Source organism: Sceloporus occidentalis, unplaced genomic scaffold, assembly GCF_023333645.1.
Source record: "Sceloporus occidentalis isolate IW3139 unplaced genomic scaffold, rSceOcc1.0.p SCAF_47, whole genome shotgun sequence".
Classification (NCBI taxonomy): domain Eukaryota; kingdom Metazoa; phylum Chordata; class Lepidosauria; order Squamata; family Phrynosomatidae; genus Sceloporus; species Sceloporus occidentalis.
In genome coordinates, this window is record NW_028317027.1 from 6,554,135 (window position 1) to 6,577,286 (window position 23,152).

The 23,152-nt window shown below is 36.8% G+C and overlaps 1 protein-coding gene across 1 annotated transcript in view; it reads right to left on the reverse strand.

The window, feature by feature from the left end:
• Nucleotides 1–23,152, reverse strand: part of LOC149289279 (dystrophin-like) — an 874,963-nt gene that overhangs the window by 541,825 nt on the left and 309,986 nt on the right. The window contains 5 exon segments of the mRNA XM_089490922.1: nucleotides 370–483; nucleotides 4,332–4,544; nucleotides 5,435–5,580; nucleotides 16,133–16,313; nucleotides 18,909–19,150. Coding sequence (XP_089347048.1) covers nucleotides 370–483; nucleotides 4,332–4,544; nucleotides 5,435–5,580; nucleotides 16,133–16,313; nucleotides 18,909–19,150 — 896 coding nt within the window.

The following is a 23,152-nucleotide window of genomic DNA, read 5'->3' on the forward strand; positions in this document are numbered from 1 at the left end:
CCGTCTTCAGTGTGACTAATATTATTATCTTTCACACAGAGTTCTCTTTAATTTAACAACTACACAACCGATGCCAGGAAAATTCTCTATCTTAAAAATGAATGAATAATAAAAGGACTCTTTTGTATAGGGCTGAAAATCGTGTTACACAAATTTCTTAGTTTGTTCTTGAAACGTGATTTCATATATCCTCCTGCGTGTGGTTAGGAGCTGTGTTACGGTCATGAACAACACCATTTATCAAATAATGATACGCTGTGTTGGAGCACATGGGACTGTACTGTCTTTGAGCTCCCGTTAACGTATTCTTGTGTACTGGAAAATATTAAAGAACAGTCTCTCTTGCATTTCTCACGTTGACATGCTTACACTGCATTGTTCTAGTTGCTTTTTAAGAGCTTCGGAATCTCCAAGGGCTGGCCATTCCTCATTTAGGAAAACAGTCACTTCTTCCATCCACTTGTTTAGAGTCTTTTTGTCATTCTGTGAAAGATTGGATATGAGTTATGTTAGAAAAGGTGAAACTATGTGATTAGTAAATTTTTTTTAACATACAGTGTTTATGTAAGATATAGCTAGATAGTGTAGTAAAAATATAGGGCCAATACAAACTTCATATTGGGAACAACACATATATATGTATGTGTGTCAAAAATAGGCAGAGTCACTTAGATGCAAACAAAGGTGAAACATTTAATACGAACAAAAATAGAAGAAGAAGAATATAAAAAGAAGATAACAAAAATAATACGAAACAAGTCTTACAAAATCTTGGAGAGGAATTTAGTTGATGGCCTCTGTCCTATGCATTCCTGAGGATGGAGGGAGGGAGGGAGTGTTGGGACGTGAAGAGTCCGTGGATGGCAAGTACATCTTCCCTCAACCTCTCTTCCCATGCCTCTCTCATGTCTTGCAAATGCCTAGCTTATATACGGTTTGGATAATGATGTCAGTCTATTGGTCTTCACCTAATTGGGTAAACATGCTCACTAAGGTCTTTACACGTCGAAACCCTATTTTAGGTGGTCACTGTATGCATACTGTAATGCCCTTTTACAGTTACAACTATACCATGCATTAGCAAGTTACTGTCCTATCTATAGAATGCCTGTTCAGCAAATCCTTCATTCCATATTTAAGGTCAAGGAGACCCTGAAGCCTATCATTAAAACCTATTAATATATCTTATTAATCATTTTTTTATGAACAATGATTACATATCTTTGACTATTGCCTATACCAATAATTACATATGGTCCTTTTCTTAATTGGGGTTAGAAGAGATGTTACATGTGTTAGAATCTTTTACAGATAGATAGATAGACAGATAGATAGATAGATGGATAGATAGATAGATAGATGGATAGATGGATAGATGTGTGTGCTTCTGTGTGCATGTAAATGTCCGCTTAATAAATGTAATAGGCTGACCAACACATCTTTTTAGAAAGGAGATGAAAAGTAGCCAGAGATAAAAAGGAGAAAGTGAAGAGCACAGAAGATTTTTGAATTTGCAGATCTCACAGTTACTGCCAGCATCTTAGCAATATGTATGAGTAGAACAGTTACTCACTATTAGAGTATGAATAAAGCCAAACAGATGTATAAAAACACACCCATATAACCATCCCTAACATCTAAATAGAGCCTTACAGTGGATCTGTCAGTTTCCTAAAGCTTGGCTTCAAGCAATATATTAACACAATATTATATCATTCATAATATATATTTATTTCTTCTGTTGGTAAAGCCACCTCCAGATCATAGTTAATATTAAAACACAGCTTTTACTTAATATCAAACTTAAAATCCCTGACGAAGCCAATTTGCCAATGAAACAAGCGTTGGGTCCTGGGTACGTACCTTGTATGTGCTGCCATTGATTGAAACGCTTAGGTGTTTGGCTTAGGAATCTTGCTGTATTACTTTTGAGATGAATTTTCAGTATTGTTTTGACTTTGGTATTAATTAAAAGCTAAGTTTTAATATTAACTATAATTTGGACGTGGCTTTACCACCAGTATAATTTTTTCCCTTCTTTCCTAAACTACATAACTGTTTACAGATGTATTAGGTTAATGTGTGAATATACTTGCAAATGTTTTAAATCAGTTGTTTTATCTAACAGGAACTATCCCTCCATATGTCACGAGCCAAGATATTTTATTGATAAAGAACTAATTGGAAAAATGGAACCCACTATTTTATGAGCTCGTTTGCCCTAGCATCGTTTGAGCGCTGAGATTTGTAGTGGGTAGATCTATCATAATTTGGGTCCTTCCTGGATTTCAACTTTGTGTTGTGTCGGTTCCAGGTTGTACATGATTAGAGGTTCTAGGAAAAGGTGGAAAGGCTTTTTATATGTTCTTGTTTGTTCCTTGCAGGCATTGAATTTACTTGTTACCATGTCAACTTTTTCTGCAAGAATCATATTTAAACTAAAATATACAATATATACAATGCACTGAATATAAAAGGTATTTATTTTTTCAAAAACATTATATATATGTGTCAAAAAAATAAATACTTTGTAGAGATGATGCAGTTAGACTATAATAGTTTTCTACAATAGCTAGAATGCATCAATATTTAAGTAAAAAGTAAACGAGATATAAAATCTTACAGTAACGTTGAAACAACAGGTCAACTTTAACCGCAACTATGTATAAACAATTATCTACTCTGGCACATTTTAAAGTCATTAGTGTTATTAGTAGTGATATTTGAAAGAGTCAGTGGAAATTAGTACTTGCCAAGTCTGATTAGTACATGCTGACAGGTCAGTTAGTGTAGCAGCAGAGGCAAAATCATATTCAATCCAAAGGGAATATGTTGCTGCCATCTTCTTTTAATGGTGGACCTACTCCACACCTAGTCCACGAGCAATCTGAAGTGGAAAAAGTGCAAAAAACAAATGCAGATAGTGCAATAAGGTTTAATAAAGTGAATATTTTAAACAGTCGGGGTACTCAGAAAAAGTAAAGAGTTGATCTAGCTCACCACAAAGTCCAGAACTTATTGATTTAGTATCCCTGCACAACTGTGGCCCATCAGCTTCACCAGTGATGTAAGAAACACTTTAAGCGATGGATTAAATAACATGAACTAAGAAATGTAATGGATCTGTCCAATTATTTGTCTTACAAAATGTAAACATTATTGTGATGCAACATTTTCGTAGGTCGGCACGTTGCCAGTAGTATGGGACAAATCAAGTGGGGCCAAACAGACCCTGAGCTGGCCTACAGAGCTACTCTTGAGCTGAGGTGGGTGGGTATGGTGAGTTCCATAGCACATCCTTACAGCTGTAAAAGGGGATGAGGTGCTTTAGTTGTCTCGGGTCCAGGTTGCGGCCCTACTTTAACTGAGAAGCTAGGCTGAGCAAGTCAAGGATCAAGCACCATACTGGCTCATATAGCTCCAGGTGAAATGTGTTGTAGATTAACACCTATCCCACTGCATTTCACAGAGATGTTTTGTTCACAATGTAGCTAACATTTGTATGTATTTGTATTGTTCTTGTTGTTCTGGTGTCATTAATACCCCCCCCAACAAATGTCTTTTTATAAATAAAAACTTTGAATGCTTTTTCCTATAATCAAATGATACCCAAGCAGATGAGCAGAGATGGGCATGGATATTGTGAAAAGCTAGATCATCATTTTACTTTTTCATATTGGTTAAACCATATTGCTCTATCTGCTTTGTCAGTTGCACTTGTACATTTTAGATTTAATCTAATGCGCCATTTATAGAGGATTCTTGTCTGGTATGGCACAGTTCACAGGTAGGTCATCCAAACACAGTTGAATATACCTTATTCCAATGGATACATAATTTCAAGTATCTGATAACTAATACGCGATAAGCGGAGGACTTACCTGCAGTTTGTACCGTTTCTAATTTATTTCCACTACTGGCATGGTTCTCAACTGTCCTAGTTTGTCTTGGACAGTCCAGCCAGTGACACCTGTGTCCTACTGACTGGCTCTCTCCTTCTTACTAGCAGTTGCATCCACTATGAATAAGAATGCCATGGCAGCTATGTATGAACATTAGCTAAATTACATTGAGGTGGACATGGACACTACGTATGTACCAAAAGCATAGCTAATGGACAGAGATGTGAGTTAAGACCATCACTTAGTAGATGTTCTTACTGAAGATTGTTAGCAATGTATGTATATGATTGGTGCTTAATTGGGATTAACATCTATTGGGATTAAATCCGTACTCTTTCACTTGATTAGTCACAGAATGTGGTATGGAACCCACATTTCTTTTAAATCCCTTCCACAATAAAAAAGAAACAATGCAACATTAACACATACCTGAAACTGTTTAAGTTTGCTAAGTAAGTCTTCCAGTTTTTGACTTTGCACAACCAGCTGATTTGATAGAGCCTTCCATCGGTTCTGGACATGTTCAATTTGTGACCAGTATTTCTGTTTCACATGAACAGGTGCTTTGCTTGACAAATCCTCTGCTGTTTTGCAAAGATAATTCATGTCTGCCTGGTGGTCCTGCAGGGAACTCTGTAGGGCCTGTAGGAAAATAATATATATTAAATATATATATATATATTTATATATATACATACTTACATACATGCATACATATAGTATATATGTGTGTCTTATGTTTGCATCAAATTTCCATGTCATTTGTGAAAAAAAATGAAAGATAAATGAGAATATCATTGGAATGTTGCAAGCTGTGACCATTCAAGCAACAAACTGTACAAAAAATTACTTCTGCGATTGTACTGATACATCAATAAAAGTCTGCGCTACATCTGCAATAGGCACTAAATATCAAGGCAGACATTAAATCATGTAATGCCACATATTGATTTTTTCCCCGCTGATTTACAGTTCATTGCTAAATGTTTTATTTAGTAGACAATGTTTTTTTAGAGGACAAAGCAATCCAATCTGCGGATTCCATAGAGGTGTGTGAAATAACTGCATAATCTCTCATCCGCATATATGGAATATTGTATTTGGAATGGGGGGGTATGTATGAAAAGGGAATCTGCTACAAATTGTGGCTATGGCTATTATTACTCTGATCACATGACCATCTTAAAACATTGCATTCTACATAGCCCCAATAATGTTGGCATACTTATAAATATCATCCCATAAAAGTATAACAATAGGATGTCAGCAATAACTGGCTTCTTAAAGGACTATAAAGTGGACTAACACATACATACAATATGATACAAATGCTTTCCAGCTGCAAGATGTAGTTCTTTATTGGTTATTTATTTATGACTAATTGTATATATATCTATTTATGCGTTAAGTGTGCTGTGGCATTTGTTACTGTCTCCTATGAAAGCACTGGGCTGCAGAGAACCTAAAGGGACTACACACAATAATGCCTAAATGGCACAGTTGCAAATGCACTTTATTGACATTGTATATACCTTTAGCTCCCTGAGTCTTTGTTCCATGATTTCACATTCAGTAACAGTAACCTGAGGTATAGCGAGTTTGGTTTCAGACTGCTGGATCCATAGATGTATAGTGCTCATTTTTTCATTGTACTGTGTAGGAGGTAAACTGTCTAGAACTGAACAAAAAAAAAATATCCATCCATAATCTCATTTACTCACATATAACGGTGCAGAATATACCCAATATTATATTTGTTCCCTTGTGTATCCAATTTATAAAGGTAACTATTTATAATTTGATACACAGTGTATAAGAAACAGCATTTTACAAAGCTATACATTTAGAGAGACATAGTAACGAGTTTACAAACTAGAAAGCAAATACAAATTTATGAAAAAATAGTTGAATGATATTGTACAGCCAAGAAGGAAAGAGTATATGTGGTTAGATATAGTGCTACTGGCACTCTATGATATAAATTGTTAATTAATAGATGACAAAAAGAAAATTAAACCCCCCCCCCCTCAATTTCCAATACATGTCAAATGTTATCCAATGGAACTATAAATCTCCTTGGTCATTACCTTAATCTGGTTTAGTTGTTACAGTATTTTACTTACTCTTTATTTGTTTGATACTTGGTTCAACCTGACATGCTTCATGTTTTGCTTGTTTAATGCCTGCATCGGCTACTGCCTTCAAGTAATCTAACCTATGTATTTTTTGAAACATGGAATGAAGGATGTTTGACCAATATCTCTTCCCTAACCCGAGTAACTTTAGTATATCTGAGACATCTGAGACAGTGGGAGATGGAACAAGAACCTAATGTGGTCCTTTGGGAGATTATTTTTAATTTATCACATTGTATTCAATTTAAAGTGCCTGTATACTTCAGTAAATGTGCGCTAACAATTCGTACAGCATTTTGCTTTCAACACATGTGAAATACACACGTACTGCTGTTGTATAATCCTAAACCTTTAACCTGCTACTATGAGTCAGGTTTAAATGTAGTCATAGCGTGTGGCACACCAGGGATCTCTTTGATGTTTTTTGTTAGTTTAAAATTAAAAGTAGAATCGAACTCGTTGTGTAGTCACTGTTAACAGCAAAGGAGGAAAATTCTCCCAAGGGTCCCTCTTTTATGCTAAGCTTCAAGGACAAGTACAACAAAATAAGCCAACAGGGGACCAGGTAAAATATGTCCATAGCACATAATGTTCTAATAAAAATGTGGCAAGGTGCTTGTTTAAGATCAGTTCCTTAAATCCTACACTTTCATGCATTTGTTTGCACATTTATATGTTAAAATGGTTAGGCAGCTCCAGTTCTAGTATGGTTTGTTTATCTATGGTTTTTGATACGGAAATAAGATGAAGAGATACATACAGATGAAAAGAAAATGTAATCAGCCATAGCACAGTGTATTTATGGATGCGGGCTTGGAGACGAAGAAGCAGGAAATTGCAGATTGGTTATTTAAAGATCGTAGCTTTATGGATCATATCCAGTGCTTACATATTAAGTCTGACTAAAGTTAATATACAATTTCATAACATATTAAACATACACACCAAAAACATTTATATCCCTATGATTTACAGATAGATGATAGATAGATAGATAGATAGATAGATAGATAGATAGATAGATAGATAGATAGATAGTACATATAGTAAATAGATAGTAAATAGCATATTATTATTAAGTAGCTGGGATATCTCAAAGAAAATTAAATGAAATGACACAACTCCATGAGTTTTATGTAAAGCGAATGAATGTTTCTACAAAGACTAAAATCAACAACCAAAGGAGGCCAAAAATAACACACATTTGAAACTAATAAAAGATTAATTCAAAATGTTCTATTTTGTTGTAAAAGCTCCTCAAAGGAAGTCTGTCAATTGTTTCCAGCTTTAAAGACTTAAACCATTAATCAGTCCTTGGCCTCATTCTTAGATTCAGGATAGCCATATGTCTTATCCCTTAATGTAACTTATATGATAATTTTCTAAAGACAATGTTATTGTTGATTTGCACCCTCTTATTTTAATAACACTACAGAATCGGTTGTGGCACTATAAAGAAGATGTCACGTAATGTAATACTTGGTAAACCTATGAAACGGTGCCTGAAGATACAAATATACAATGCAAATGTGTCAGAAATTCAGAAACGATCTTGACTTCCAGTTCAGGATTGCTATAAAAATGTTCCCTATTTAATAGACGTTTTTGGATTTTAAGATAAGGTAATTGTTAGTGTTGTCTGCTTCACTGACGTATGCTAATTGGAAAAAAAGCACAAGATGTAATCAGTTATCATGATAAACACATTAAATAATGATCTATTTAGGTTACAGCTGCTCTTTAGTTTATATAATTCATGATAGTCTGTCCACAGTCTGTTCTATTTTGCGTGAATGGTTAAAAAATATATTAATGTCTTATAGGTGGGATCGCTAACTTGTAACAAGCATTTTCAATTGCTTTTTATATACGTTTAAGAATACACATAAAAATTGTTAATTATTAAAGAAAATATTCTTTTCACATAAAAGTGAGCAGTACACATTTATCAAAATGAATTTTTACAAATATTTTGAGGGTTTTTTCCTCTTCCTTAGAATATTTAGACAGGTTCCGCCCATAAAGAAAGACTTCCTCAGAGGTGAATATATTAACAATTCCTCAGAAAAATAAGCACTATATGTATCCACATGATGGAAACCTCCACAAAGGAGAAAACCCTGCTTCTTATAGAAAACCCTGCTTCTTCCTCCTAAAAAAAGGTGAATTTTTCTGGTAACAAAAAATCTCCTTTCCTTTTTACTTTATCAATTTTGATGTCTTCCTTATTTAAGACTTCTCACCGATGCACTCTGCACAGGGAAAAAAACTGAATGATTCCTGCATGTATTAGCGGAGCTGTGGTCTTATTGACAGCTTAGTTGAAATTATTGAAATATAATAGTGAATTTATTTTCAAGGTTAGAGTCATTGAGGCAGCTGAAAATGTAAAACATGATAATTACCAATCAAATTATCATGAAAATGTAATATTCATACTAATTAACGTGGGCCATCACACACTATGGAACTATGCTAGATTGCAGCTTTTGTAGAGCCTCGTAGTAGAACAAAGACAATTTAGTATAACTTGTGCCTAAAAATTATTATTTTACCATGAAAGCTGAGTTCATTGTTAATAGCTCTTTCTCTTCCCTTTGATAGGAATTCATCTTTAAAGCATAGTTCAAACATTTTAATTTTGTGTATTAACAAGTACATTTCTGCAGGAAACTCTTAGATATTAACTGTACAGCAAAAGTCTTGTCAATAGCCTTGATGATATGGGGGAGAGTCTGGTTTATACTTGGCTAGCCTCACAGCTTTTATTAATATGCCCTGTCATAATATATACACTATATGGACCAACAAGGACTTTCTAAGTTCTAACTACATAGACATTAATATGTAGTCCCCCCCCCCCTTTGCAGCCATAACAGCTTTTACTTTGGAGTGTTTCTGCGGGAATCTTTACCCATTCATCCAGTAGAGCATTTGTGAGGTTAGGCACTGATGTTGGACTAGACAATCTCCGTTTCAGTTCATCCCAAAGGTGTTCGATATGGTTAAGGTCAGGGCTTTGTGTGGGCCAGTCAAGTTCTTCCAAACTAAACTCATCCAGCCATGTCTTAATGAACCTTGCTTTTTGTACTGGGGCACAGTCATGTTGGAATAGAAAAGGGCCTTCTCCAAACTGTTCATATAAAGTTGGAAGCATAGCATTTCCAAAATGTCTTTATGTCACCTTCAGCATACAGACATTGTTGTATGAGGTTGGTTTGGAAGAAGTTGACTTGTTTGTGCAGAGAACTGATCTCAACACCATTAAACACAGAAACACTCCACAATATTTTGGAGGATCGGGAGAGAAGACATCACCGAAAGCACCACGATCGATTTTGGCAGAAGTTCACCTTACGACAAAATGGCAATGCTTCCGATAACGTCCTCTCCCCGATCCTCCCTGCAAAGTGGAAGTTCGCACCATGTGATGTCCGTGAAGATGCAGATGAAGATAGAAGAAAGATGATAAAAGATAAAAAGGAAGAAGAAGAAAGAGAGAAGTGAATGTGGGCACCAGGTAACAAATATTGTTCTCGAAATAAAACACAAATGGGCCAAAAATTAACAGAAAAATGTGTCTGTTTTTGGACTATTTGCATAAGTCTAATATTGGAGTTCATTTACTAAAGGGAGATTTTGCCACTTCATCATACATTATGGATGACCAGCACTAGCAAGTTTCTCAAACCAGAAGACTGCGTTGGCCCTGTATAATGCATGATTCAATAGGTGAGGAGACTTACTAATTAACTATACATTATACAGGACCAACCAAGCTCTTTCTGCAGCAGAAACTACAGAAATTTACAGTGAAGTCAAGATGCTGAAACAAAACTGCAAACTCCCCTAACAACTCTCCCTCTAGTGAACCCGATTGGCCAGGGGCCCTAGGTAATAGCCTAGGTTGTAGATGATCTGTCTGTGTTGGGGTTATCTTATGAACAAGCAAGAAGTTCAATTCACTTTTCACATTTTGAAAATATGAGACAGACAGAGTCATATATATACTAGATAACTGTTAGTGTCATAGAATAATATGTGTTATGCACAATCAGCCATAACATTATGATCACCTGCCTAATAATGTGTAGGTCCCCCTTTGGCTGCCAAAACAGCCCTGACCACTCAAGACATGTACTCCACTAGACCTCTGGTGTGGTATCTTGCCCGAAGACATTAGCAGTAGTCAACACCTTGAACTCGTTGCTTGGTTCCTCAAACCATTACGGAACCATTTTTGCTGCATGGCAGGGTGCATCATCCTGCTGAAAGAGGCCAATGCCATCAGGGAATACCGTATAGCATGTACATGGTATGGAACAATGCAGAGGTAGGTGGTACGTATCAAAGCAACATGCACATGAATGGCAGCACCAAAGTTTTCGCAGCAGAAAATTACCCACAACATCAAACTTCCTCCGCTGGCTTGCCTTCTTCCCATAGTGCATCCTGGTGCCATGTGTTCTCCGGGTAAGCAACAAACACGCACAGGGCCATCCACGCAATGTAAAAGAAAACGTGATTCATCAGACCAGATCACCTTCTTCAATTGCTCCGTGGTCTAGCTGTTATTCTCACGTGCATATTGTAGGCGCTTTCGTCAGTGGACAGGGCTCAGCATGGGCACCAGAAATGTTCTGTGGCTACACAGCCCTGTATTCAACAAACTGCAATGAACTGTGTGTTCTGCCTTCGTCCCCCTGTTCACCACTTTTTCTTCCTTGGACCACTTTTTGTAGGTACTGACCACTGCAGACGGGGAACACCTCACAAGATCTGCAGTTTTGGAGATGCTCTGATCTAGTTGTCTAGCCATCACAATTTGGCCCTTGTCAAAGTCGCTCAGATCTTCGTGTTTGCCCATTTTTCCTGCTTCTAACACATCAACTTTGAGGATGAAATGTTCACTTGCTGCCTAATATATACCACCCACTGACAGGTGTCACGATTACAAGATTATCAGTGTTGTTCATTTCAACTGTCAGTGGTCATAATGTTATGCTTGATCGTGTATATCACAACCTGAATAACATTGTGACAGTCTACTCATAACTGTCTCAATACAGTCACATGTCTGAGCATTAGACATATGAAAAATCAAGATATTGATGAATTAAGGCAAGGAGTTACACACGCATTGATTTATCTCCACATCCTTTTACATGAACAACAAGCCTTTTTTATCCAAAGTCAATGGATTCATACAAATCATAATGCATCTGAAGTTTCAAGCAGAAGAGCACACCAAATTGGTATCATTTGTTACTTCTCAAATATCCATTCTATTAATTTTGACTTTGCTGTGTAGTTCATTATGTTAGTCAACTTAAGTAAATAATAATACCAATATGTGTTATTTTATTCTTGATTGTTTATTCTCTTGTTTCTCGTACCATATACATCATACCACTTAGACTCAAAGAAACATATGTTACACCACTTACACTGACAGATAGGAACAATACAGGATAAGCTAAGCATTCAACAAAAGGGGCACAACTACAGGAAAACTACAAGATAAAGCTCACACTGATAGAAAGATACATTACTACACTTACACTTAAACAAATGTATACTAACCACTTAAATCTCTTAAGACTACGCAAGGAAACAATCAATCATGCTATACACGTTAGATAGCTTGTAACCAACTTAAAGCAATTGGAATAACATTCTAAAGGCAGTTTTGCCATGATTTAACCTAATGTATGAACCCAATCTATCATTCTGCCTCACAGATTAGTGTTTATGGAGTGTAATGTGATTGACTGCAGAAAAGTCAATTAAGTAGGAAGTTATTCATTAACTATAAAGCATAAATCTTACACAGAAGAGCCAATACTGTTTTAACTGATATTTTAAACTAGGGGAGTATAGAGGTGACTATGAGCACTGATATAAATAAGGTACACCCTTCACTGAAGGATGAGGAACATTTTAAATTATGGTTGTGTCACAGCCCCGGCTCCCAGCACTGACAGGCAGCTATCGGGTGTCGGGTTTCAGGGGCTTTGCAGAAGCTCCCCGTTGCCAGGGTCCCACTAACGGCAGGTAGGTAGATGCCAGTCAGTGCAGAGACCTCCAGAAGCATATACTTACCCGTTCCCAGTGCCCTGGAGGCTCTGGCAGCAAGAACACAGGGGGCATGACTATGCCACGCGGCTGGAGATGCGGCTCTGATGGACGACTGGAAGTGTGCCGGTTACATATGTTTGAGGGGCGAGGATAGAGCTGGTGCTGGATTTAAAAACCCACAAATGCTCTGCTCTGGCACCCTGTTGTGGTCCTATACTGTGTATTGAAACTTGTGTTCCTGATCTCCATATTATTTAAGCGCTGCATAAATTGTTGGCGCTATATAAATAAAAGATAATAATAATAATAATATTGACCTTCAACCTGTCTGACTACTCTTTTGCCTGGTGATTTTGTACTTCTGCCTGTTCTCTACGTGTACCAGCTAGGCTTGTCTGACTACTCAACTCGTGTAAGGACCCCTGGCTTGTATTACTGCCCGCTATGTGTAGTGGCCCGTCTATCCTCATTATCCTGTTTGTTTTAACCCCTGCTTTGCGGAGTTACCAGTTATGTATCCTGTCCTGATCTGGCACCTGAAACTTGCTAAATCTACTTGGTACTGATACTTACCTGCTTGCCTGAAGGCCTCCTTGCTGTTGGGATCCTCTAAGTCCTGGTTTACTTTTCCCTTGGTAGCTGTATTCTGGGCAGAAGAACCTTTGACAAGTTGTTTGGCTTTGTCTTGAATTACACAAGGCAACCACACAGATGACTCACATAAAGAAGAATGACTATGATCATCATCAGCATCAGGGCTGGCTCATGAGGTTACATAAAGCAGGCATTTTCTGAGCCAGCCCTGTAAAATAAAGATATTTAATGAAACCCTCCCTCAATCCCCCAGTGACTCACATACACACTGGCACACATATTTACACACACTCTCACACTTACACAAACTCATACACTCACATTAACACACATACACACTGATGCTTACACATACTAACATACACTTTAGTCCCTCCCACTTACAGATACACATTCATGTGCATACACACTTACACATTCATGCTGACACCAGCGCCATTCCAAATTTGACTGGCCCTTTGGACCTCCCAGGGACACTGCCAGGTCCGGACTGGGACAAAAAATAGGCCCGGGCATTTAAGCCCAAGCAGCCAATTTTTATTTATTTATTTATTTATTGTTAAAGCCCACCCTTCATGTACCATCTTTGCATTCACTCATTCACACAAATCATTAACACATTCATTATTGCAGTCTCACAAATCATTCAAGCAATTCATCCACACATGAATTGATTCATTCTCATACGCATTCACACTACCCCATCTTATCTGCCCCTTCTCACTATGTTCCCCCTTTTCACTATGTACCCCCTCTCACTATCTATCCCCATTTCTCACTATCTACCCCCCTCCCTCACCCTACTTACCTTGTTGCCGGAGCAAGCAGCAACTGCGGCCAGGCCCGCGGCAGGACCGGACTGACTGGGGCTAGTCGGCCTTTACGGCCTCATTAACGCAGGGCATAAGCCCGCTGCAACTGTGACCGGGTCTGCCACTCTAAGGCGCCGGGAAGCCCCCACCAGGGCCGGCCTTAGGGGTCTGCGGCTGCACAGGGCTTACATTAAAACATCGGGGGATTTTTTTTAACTTTATTTAACATCCTCCATGTTAAATAAAGTTAACAAAAACTTTATTTAACATGGAGGATATTAAATAAAGTAAAAAAAAAAACAACCCCGATGTTTTAATTTAAACCCTGTGCAGCCGCACACCCGTAAGGCTGGCCCTGGTGGGGGCTTCCCGGTCGCAGTTGCGGTGGGCTTAAGGGGCAGGTCCAGGCCTGGACACTGCCACTGATGAAAATGTTTCAAGGATTTTGTCTGGTAAAAACACATTCAGATGGGTAATATGCAACATACATATTATGCAAAACTACAACTGTTTTAAGGACATCTCAGAAAATACTTTTTAAAAACTGTCTTTTATAGGCTAGTACTAATACATTTTTGTGGGAGTACCCCTTTAATGGTATACAATACAAAAATGGGATTAAAAAGAGCACATTAATTTGTCTCTCACTGTTAAAATCAAATTAATTATCTTTAGTAGGAAGGAGCATGAGATAAGGAAAATTGCAATGAAAATTATATTTTTACGCAAGCTGCCTCTGTCGATGAAGCCTGCTGATTAGATAATTATGTGACCTTTGCCAGGCTTCATCAAATGACAGAAGCAGCTGATAGTAATGTTCATTTGTTTAAAATCAATTAGAGGAAAATCATAAGGTTAAAAAGTATAAAAATGATTTGCATTCTACCAAATAAACAATATTAGAATTCTGTTGGATCTGCATTTAAATGTTAAATATATAAATGTGAAATATATATATATATATATATGACTGTTTAAAACCAAACTACAGAGGGAAGTGCCTAAATTGTTGAAATTTCCACTATGCCCCTTAAAAGTAACAAGAGGTTGATATTTAACTCTATATACCAGCTGATAAATAAAATTGCCTAATTTATTATATGGTTTTACATTTCCCTTTGGAAAATAAGCTAAATAAAAAAAGAAACATAAAAAGAAAAAAAAAATACTATTAATTTTCTTTTTACTTCATACTAGCTTTACAAAAGAGAAATTGAGAATGAGCAAATAAATAAAACCTGAAAAATAAATAAAAAAATGTGTCCCCAATCACCTGCTGTGGAAACAAAATCACACTAAATAATCCCAGCACACAGTTATTTTGTGTGGTTTAGTTTTACTCTTTAGCCTGTTGATTTAATTGCTGGTTTTGGTATGATTAGGTATATCTTTTTTACCACTTGATTTGATTGAAGGACTTGTATGATCATATATCAGTATATATGTGGATAACCACACTGGCCATTTTTTTTCCAGGACACATATACATTTCACATGACGCTGATCTATGTATGTAAAGGGTTGCCCCCTGCAGTATGTGGGTGGGTGTATCAACAAAATAGAAGTCAGTTATACAGTTGGAAAAAAAACCAAAACAATAATACACACACATAAAATGTGCATTATATCCCCATACTCATTACAGTCTGCAAATGACAAGAACGAGTACACATATTCACAATTCTTCTATACACATCACAATGTCAGTGCGGTTATTTTATCTACAGTAATTTGTGGTTGCCAGCTCCTCCTAGAAAGCAAGAGGGACACCGGGGATCAGATAGAGGGAACCTACATTGAATAAATGATGTGCCGTGTCTTCCTCTGGTTACTTTCCCTGCAACCCAACTTAAAGGATAACTGTTATCGTTTTTCATTTCTTTTAATATATTACATTAACTTCAAATCTAGCCGAGGAAATTGTGATGATGTGACATACCTAATGTCATAGCCAACCTCTTACAATGTGCAGTAAATAATATTTTTCGGTAATTTATGTCAAGTACAGGGTATAGTCAATGAAAATGATATAGTATCCGTGAAATCTGCATATTTATTTATTGGCATGGTTTGAATAAGTCTGCACTACAGACTCAAATTAATGCCAGAATGCTAAAATAAATAACAAAGGGGATGTTTTAATTAGTCTTTTGACATTTAATTAAACATTCATTGCAAAATGAATTACTTTATTCTAGCACCAACATAGATTGCAAGAAGAGCATAGATAAGCAATCCTTTAAGATTTGTTTTTAAGGGTTTGGAATAAATCTAAGAGGATATAATTTTTTTTTATTGTAGAATTTTTTTTGTATTGGGTAGAAAGGAAAACAAACTGGTGTAATGACTATTAGTCATATGTAGATCATTGGGTAATAACATTAAGTGTAGGTGCACAAATAATTGGCAGTTATTGTCAGAGTACACCCAGAGAACATCTGGGTCTCCATGTATTTGAATTTCATTTCTGAGAATATATTTCTTTTATAATTAATAAGTTAAGCAATGATCATCCAACAACATTCTGTTCACTTAAATGTGCCATTAGAATCCTTATAGTTTATTACTATTCAATAATTACAGTTCCATATGCTTTGTTGGTAGCACTTACTGTTCTGGAGCTGTTTTTCTCTAGACTGTAAATTAGAGAGAACTAGATTATAATGGTTGAGAAAAGCTGCTATATCGGCATCCAAGAACATTGGCCTGTGTTCCTTGTCTTTCAGTTGTGTTCCTTGCACTTGTAAGGATCCGACTTCAGGTTTAAGAGCTGACAGATGGCTAACTTCATCCTGTTTCAATGAATGAAACAATCATTATAAAGCGTATTCAAATGAACATGGTCTGAAGAAAAAATCTTAACCAGACAAGATAATTAATAAAGAGCTTACTCGCACAGGTGTTATTCACACCTGAGCACACACATCTTTGACATTCCTTTTAAGACAAAAGTGTGACATTACAAAAAAATATGTTGCATTATCATCATTTTGAAAAGGTAATATATACTGTATCGGTATATGTTTCAGTGTTCTGTCTTTCTGAATACACAGTTCTTAGATGCCCTGTTATGTATAACATAATTTGCCCTAAGTGAATGCAAAGGGCCTGTAATGATATGCCTTCAAAACCTTGACGATGTCTAAACTATTGAGAAATCTTAGAGGATAAATTAGGCAGAGTTCAGAATGAAATAGAAACCAACTGGAAGTGCAACAACTGGATACAAAAGGAGAGCATAATGTGCTTCAGAGTAACAAAATAAAGCAAAATGTACAAGCCCATTACAGATTTTTTAAGTTCTTTAAAAATGGACACTCTAATTGTACTCCATCACCACTGTAATTACAGAATAATTTGTATGAATTAAATAGGATGCCAGCTTGATATGATCTGTCTTCTCCTGCTCCTTATCTTATCCCTCTTTTATAATCTCATATTGTGCCAACAAACCCAGTGCTGGCCCTTTTTAGCATCCTAGATGAAAAATGTTACAGTGGTAGCCTGGATCAGCCCTGTAACCTCAGTTTGCCAGTATGGCCGAGCTGGCACTGTAAAACCCACTCTTCTTTTGTCTTATGCATTATTATTATTATCCTTTTGCATTGTTCTTCTGCTCTTTCCCTACATGCCCCTCAATGGAAACAAGCTTGCCTGGAAATGTGGCTATGGTGGCCTCATCCCAAATTAACTCATAATTAGTGGACAGATTAAAGTTAAGATGTAGTTAAACTAAAGGATGTGATCACAATTACTTCCGGCTTTTCTTTTCTCTCTCCTGAAACATATTTATTTTCCTTTATCCCTTAACAAACCCTTCACCTTTCCTCAAACCTTTCTACTGTAACCACAGCACTCTTTTCTCCTGTGGCCCCTAGAATGCATTCTTTGTGTTTAGCAAACTGTGCATCGCCTTTTCGTTTAGCCTGCTTGCTCTCACTGAAATATGCCTCCACTGGCACTACCTCTCTTGCTCTGTGTCTTAAGGTGGCCTCAACTTCAGCCACACCACTACACTTGGAGACACACAGAGAGGGAAGCCTTCTCTCTCCCAGCAGTACCTGCTGGTATTTGCCACCAATTCCCTCTATTTTGTTTCTTCTGAAGTTCACTCTATCAATCTCTTTCCTTAACTTTCCATGTTTGCCACTGTGAATTCCTCCTGGGCCTTATTCCCAATTATTTCTTTTTTCTACATGACTTTCACCTTCTCTCCTCCTCCATCCCCACATCTATCTTGGGATCTCTATTGATGGTCCAGCCAAATCTGCTTCTGCTAAAACATTGTCTCTCCCCTCCTCCTTCGTTCTTTCACTATGGACCACTTCCCCCATGCAGCCATGCATTTACCTTCTGTGCTGCATGGGGTAGTGACATATTCTGCCTAATCGGCCTAGGGCAGACTATGCCACTGCCCCATGCACTGTGATGGCCACCAAATTGACCTGGAGACACTACCATCTGTTAAGTAACAATAGTTTTTACTCTATGATCTTTGACAGCAAAAAGCAATTAAAACACATGTAGCCAACACAGCAGGTAAATAAACTTAGTCCCAAGGGTATAAGTAATCCAACAACTACTTACTTCCATATATTACAGATGTCACTGTGTAATACAATTGTGTATGGGATGTTTTGTAACCAGCACAGAGATCTTAGAAACATAAAATTCTAGATTTTCTGCCAAAGTTATCTTGCCAATAAGTTTTCTTGACTGGAGCAGTGCCACTTATCATGAAGTTCATGAAATGTGCTATATATAAAAGTTTATTCCAAGTCCTAAAACCTTCCCTTAGTATGTCTTATAACTGATCTTTCGAACCATTAGACTGCGCAGTTACAGAAAGTAGAGCTAGCAACCTACATCGTTTAACCTCTTTTGCCACACAATAAAATATTGTTGTTGCCATCAAAGACAAGAATTAGTGATGAAGTACAAGATTGTTGCTTACGTTCCTGACATTTTTGCTTTAAAGGTTTGGTGACTTGGAAGACAAACACAAACTTGGAACAGTGACATGTTTACGGTGCAGTTATTAATGTTTTTTGAGCCAGGTGTCAAACTGCTGTTAAACATGAAAAGAAGACAAATCCTAATTGTTATTTATTAGAAATAAGTAACAATGTTCTCTTTAGTGATTTGGAGTTTTTAATACAGTTATTGGGGATATATTTAAAGGCCTGTTATTTTAGAACCAAGGATCATTTCTAAGGCCAAAGTATGAATGTGTCTTTGTAATGTAAAATGTTCAAGAAAATAAGTTGTGTTTTTTTCTGCTCCGTATTTATAGTCAGAAACAAGCAATCTTTGCTCTTAACAGAATTTGGCGAAACCCCAAATAAATACGGCATAGTAGAAACTTAAGAACAAACAATTTTACTCACCTTGCACTTTTCTAATTGTATTTTGACTGCATTTGCCTCTTCCGCAGGTGTACTTTGTGCTTTTAGCCAGTTCTCAGCAGAAATGACTGCCTGTTCCAGTTGCTGTAACTGGGAATAAAAGGCGAGTATACTGTTCTGATACTCCAGCCAGGAGAGTCTTTCACTCAGCAACTGACAGAAGTCTGTCCATCGATTATTCAGATGTTGAGAGGCCTGTTTGATGCTGTCAGTGTTAAGGCCATCTATAAGAGAAAAAATATTATTATTGCACAGTCTATTTTGTAAGCAAAACACTTTATTAATTTAAGCAAAGAAAAAAGCTGATTGGAATACTTAGAGGCACTCATTTAGAGAAGTAGTCCAGGCCTGCACTTGCTCACCTGGTGAGACAACAATTTTATCTCACACAAGTGGCCTCTGAGATGCATTAAGATAAAATGTCTGGATTTTTCTTATCTTTCTTCCTCTTTTGCAGAGGAAATGTGTCATTCTTGAACTAATATATAGTTTGATTCAATGCACCAAAAAAGTTCAGATTGAGAATAATTTAGAATAGGATGTCGCATGGGCTTTGACTTTCCCGATTCTAACTATGGAAATGTCAGGGTGACACTAGAGTATTGGGGTTTTGTATAAAAGTTTAAAAACGCGTGTTTTTATCATATCTACAAATGTTTCAATTAATTGGAACATTCCATTGATTCGATTTGAATATTTTTATACATAAAACGAATTCTAACATAAAGCATGAACAGTGAAAACTAAAATTACTGCCCCAAATAATATTCAGTTGCAAATTCTTTACATATTATTCTTTTTTCATTATGAAATATTTTGTCATAGTTTTGATATATTAAACTGATGCAAATTAAAATGAGCTCAACGTAAATTGACGCACTAAGCATTTTCTTACCAGTAAAATAAAAAAAAAACATATAAATACAATCTTGTCTCCAAATCTGTCATTCCACACATTTATAGCAACAAGTCCCAGGCAACCAAAGCACAATTAATAAAGGTTAAGTCACTTAAAGGTTTTCCCTTGGAAAAAATAAATTTATTTGTTTGAGCGTATTCTAACAGAAATTCTAGATGAAGATGTGATTTGCTACTTATTGTTACATGATCCCCAATGGAATTTCACATAAGCGTTATGTGACATTTGTGTACTGCAATTTACTTAGAAACTCACAAATCAACCCCAGTGAGGGTCTCCTGCATAATGCATTGTTAATGAAATGAAATGAATTTCAGTTGTGATTTGTATGTTATTATGGAGTCCAGATCACATGCTCATTCCTGGTTTAATAAACCTGTTCAGTACTGTAATAAATCAGATTAGTCATATGGCCCAATTGGGATATTCTTTACCACGGTGCAGAGTGATACTGACCTCAGTATTTGTATTCTAGGTTTGGATTAGCAGTGCTTTAAGGGGAACTCCTACTTTACTTTTTTTTTTAACTACAGTCATCTTCTGTAACAGCACAAAGTACTCACAAAATACAACAGTTTGTATTAAGATGTGTAATATGTGTGGCCTGCTTTACTAGACAAACAAGTCCTTATCCCACTGCTTTAATGTAACCAATACAATGTTCCAGTCTTCTTTTGCATTCTCATAAACCACCAGCTCAATTTGCAGTTTCAGTTTGGAAGGCCACCAACATATCACATGACCTGACAAGTGGCCTGGTTTTTGAGGGACAGTCCATGTTGTCAGACACTGTCCTCTATGGTTGCCCCACAGTTCCAGTGATGTCCCTTAATTTGGCCAGGGAGCTGTAAAAACAACAGGGGTCTATGTAATTGCAGTATAGACCTCCATTGCAGCTCCCACATGGTCTCCTCATGACACTCTGAAGCTGAGCACTGCAAGGTTGCTCTTTGCGTAAGGTAGGTGGGTGGCCAGTGTTCCTACCCACAGTGTGAACTTCTATGTTCACACTCCTTAATGTAGATTTTTCAATTTGGACACCTAAAAGGCTGTGGTATCTGCCTATCATGGTAACTTTAGATCTGTACAAATTGAAAAAGCTAATTTGAAAACCCAATTCAAACAGCTCATCATCGAATACATTCTGTTTAATCATTATTCTAATTGTTTACTTTTTCAGGCCCTAGCGACTAGCTCCATATGTTTTCAGGTGTGGGAACATTTATGTCCCTATGTGATTTTATATTTTGGCAACATCTTCCTATTGTCAGTTTTCTTGCTTGCTGTGGGCCAATTCAATTTTCTTTTGCAAACAAATTATGTCTACTTAATCTGGTAACATTTGGACTGCCATTCAGGTGTGAAAGTCTGAATTCTATTAATGCATATTAAACAAGGTGAAGACATTAACCATAATAAAATTACATTATACATTCAGAACTGCAGCTGAAATAGTGAACTGATAATTTATTTCCAAAGGGATATGGGTCATTACGTATAGTGCAATTCATTTAGTTCATCATCTTCTCTACTAGTCTGCACGATATTTCTTAAGAATATCATGTGCAAATGCACATGAATTGATACATTAACTGGCAACCTGTCAAACATGCTTGTCATTAACAATTGAAATTAGAGAAAAATAAGATATCACTGATTAGGTTGATGTGCTGCAACTAAGTGGTATTTGAATGAAAAACATAATGCGAAACATTGATACAATTGGGCCTGTGGTCATTCAAGTTAACTGAGGTTGCATGCTCTTGCACTAGCAAAACTCAGATATACACTAATACACTTATACAAATGGAACAAAAACATCTCCGACACATTTTTTTATTTGTTTTTTGGTCAATTTGTTTTTAGGCAAGTTTTGTTTCGGTTCATAGCAATTTGGTAACAAAATTTGTTGTCACTCACCTTCATTCACTCTTTCATTCTCTTCCATAATCTCTCACACTCTCATTAACACTCTCATTCACACTTTCTATGAATGAATGAATATCCCTACCTTCTCAAACCACTGCTTCTGTGTCCTTTACACAGCAGCTCCTCTTGCCTCTTCTTGTTCCTGTCTTTTTTCTTCCTTCACTTCTGAACCTGACCTCCCAATGAACTTTTGCAAAAGCAGAATGGGGAAAAGCTGTCCCCATGGCTCCTCCCTTTTACAGAAGTGCACACAGAGGCAAGAATAATGCAAATAGATTTGCAGAGAAACAAATGCTTTTCCCGTCAAAAGGGTGTGGCCGGAGGCACTGCCCTTTTGCAGAAATTCAGCAGGAATCCAGGTTCAAAAAGGGGGTGAAGAAAGAAGACACAAGGAGCAGCGGGCAAAGAAAGATGAAAAAAGACAAAAGAACAAGAAGCTCTTTTTCATTGTTATGTTGAAGGTCCCTCCTTGTTTTCAGAGATTTGTAGGAATTGCCAAAATTGGCAAATTATGTTAAATTGCACATTTTGCCAATTCCGGAAAGGCCATGCCAGGAACTCTTTCTTAAAATAATTTTAAATCACCAATCCCACTGGGAACTGGATGGGTTAGAGGTCACAAGGGCTGGGGTCTTTTCTCTCTCATGTTTTATGTAGAGCTATCATAATGCACATTTCTCACAGAAACACTCCAAAATATTGTGGAAAGCCTTCCCAGAAGAGTGAAAGCTGTTCTAGCTGCAATGGGGAACCTACTACATATTAATGTCTATGTATTTAGAATGCAACATCATAAAAGTCCCTGTTGGTATAATGGTCAGGTGTCCCAATACTTTTGTCCATATAGTGTATTTACAATGTCACCAAATGCTGATTCATATGAATAAAACAGTATTTTCTCCAACGTGAAACAACAAAATTCACACACAGAACAGAAGCCCCTGATGTTGACAGTGACATGCAAAATCTGTGTCAATTTCTACCATCTGGTATAGTGTCAAGGGAAGTATAAGGGCCTCAGGACCTATAACACCTGTCCAAACACTAGCTCAGACAAGCAGCATGAATTCACCTTATACATACTAAAATGCTTTCTGACATCATATCATGGAAGTGGATACAGCATCCACTAATTACAACATTTCACAAATACAATAATACAAATGTCAAATTGTTCAATACATTACAACAAATGGAATATATACACATATGTGTAATCATATTTTGTCAAGTGTAGGTCAGTGATACAATGTCTGTCTCTATCCATGTGTCCAGAAAATGTGGTTGCCTTGTCATTATATCTATTCTAGCTAAGCCAAACCCATGAATATATTGGCGATAATATGCCAGAATATTACTTTCTGACTTAGTCCGATAA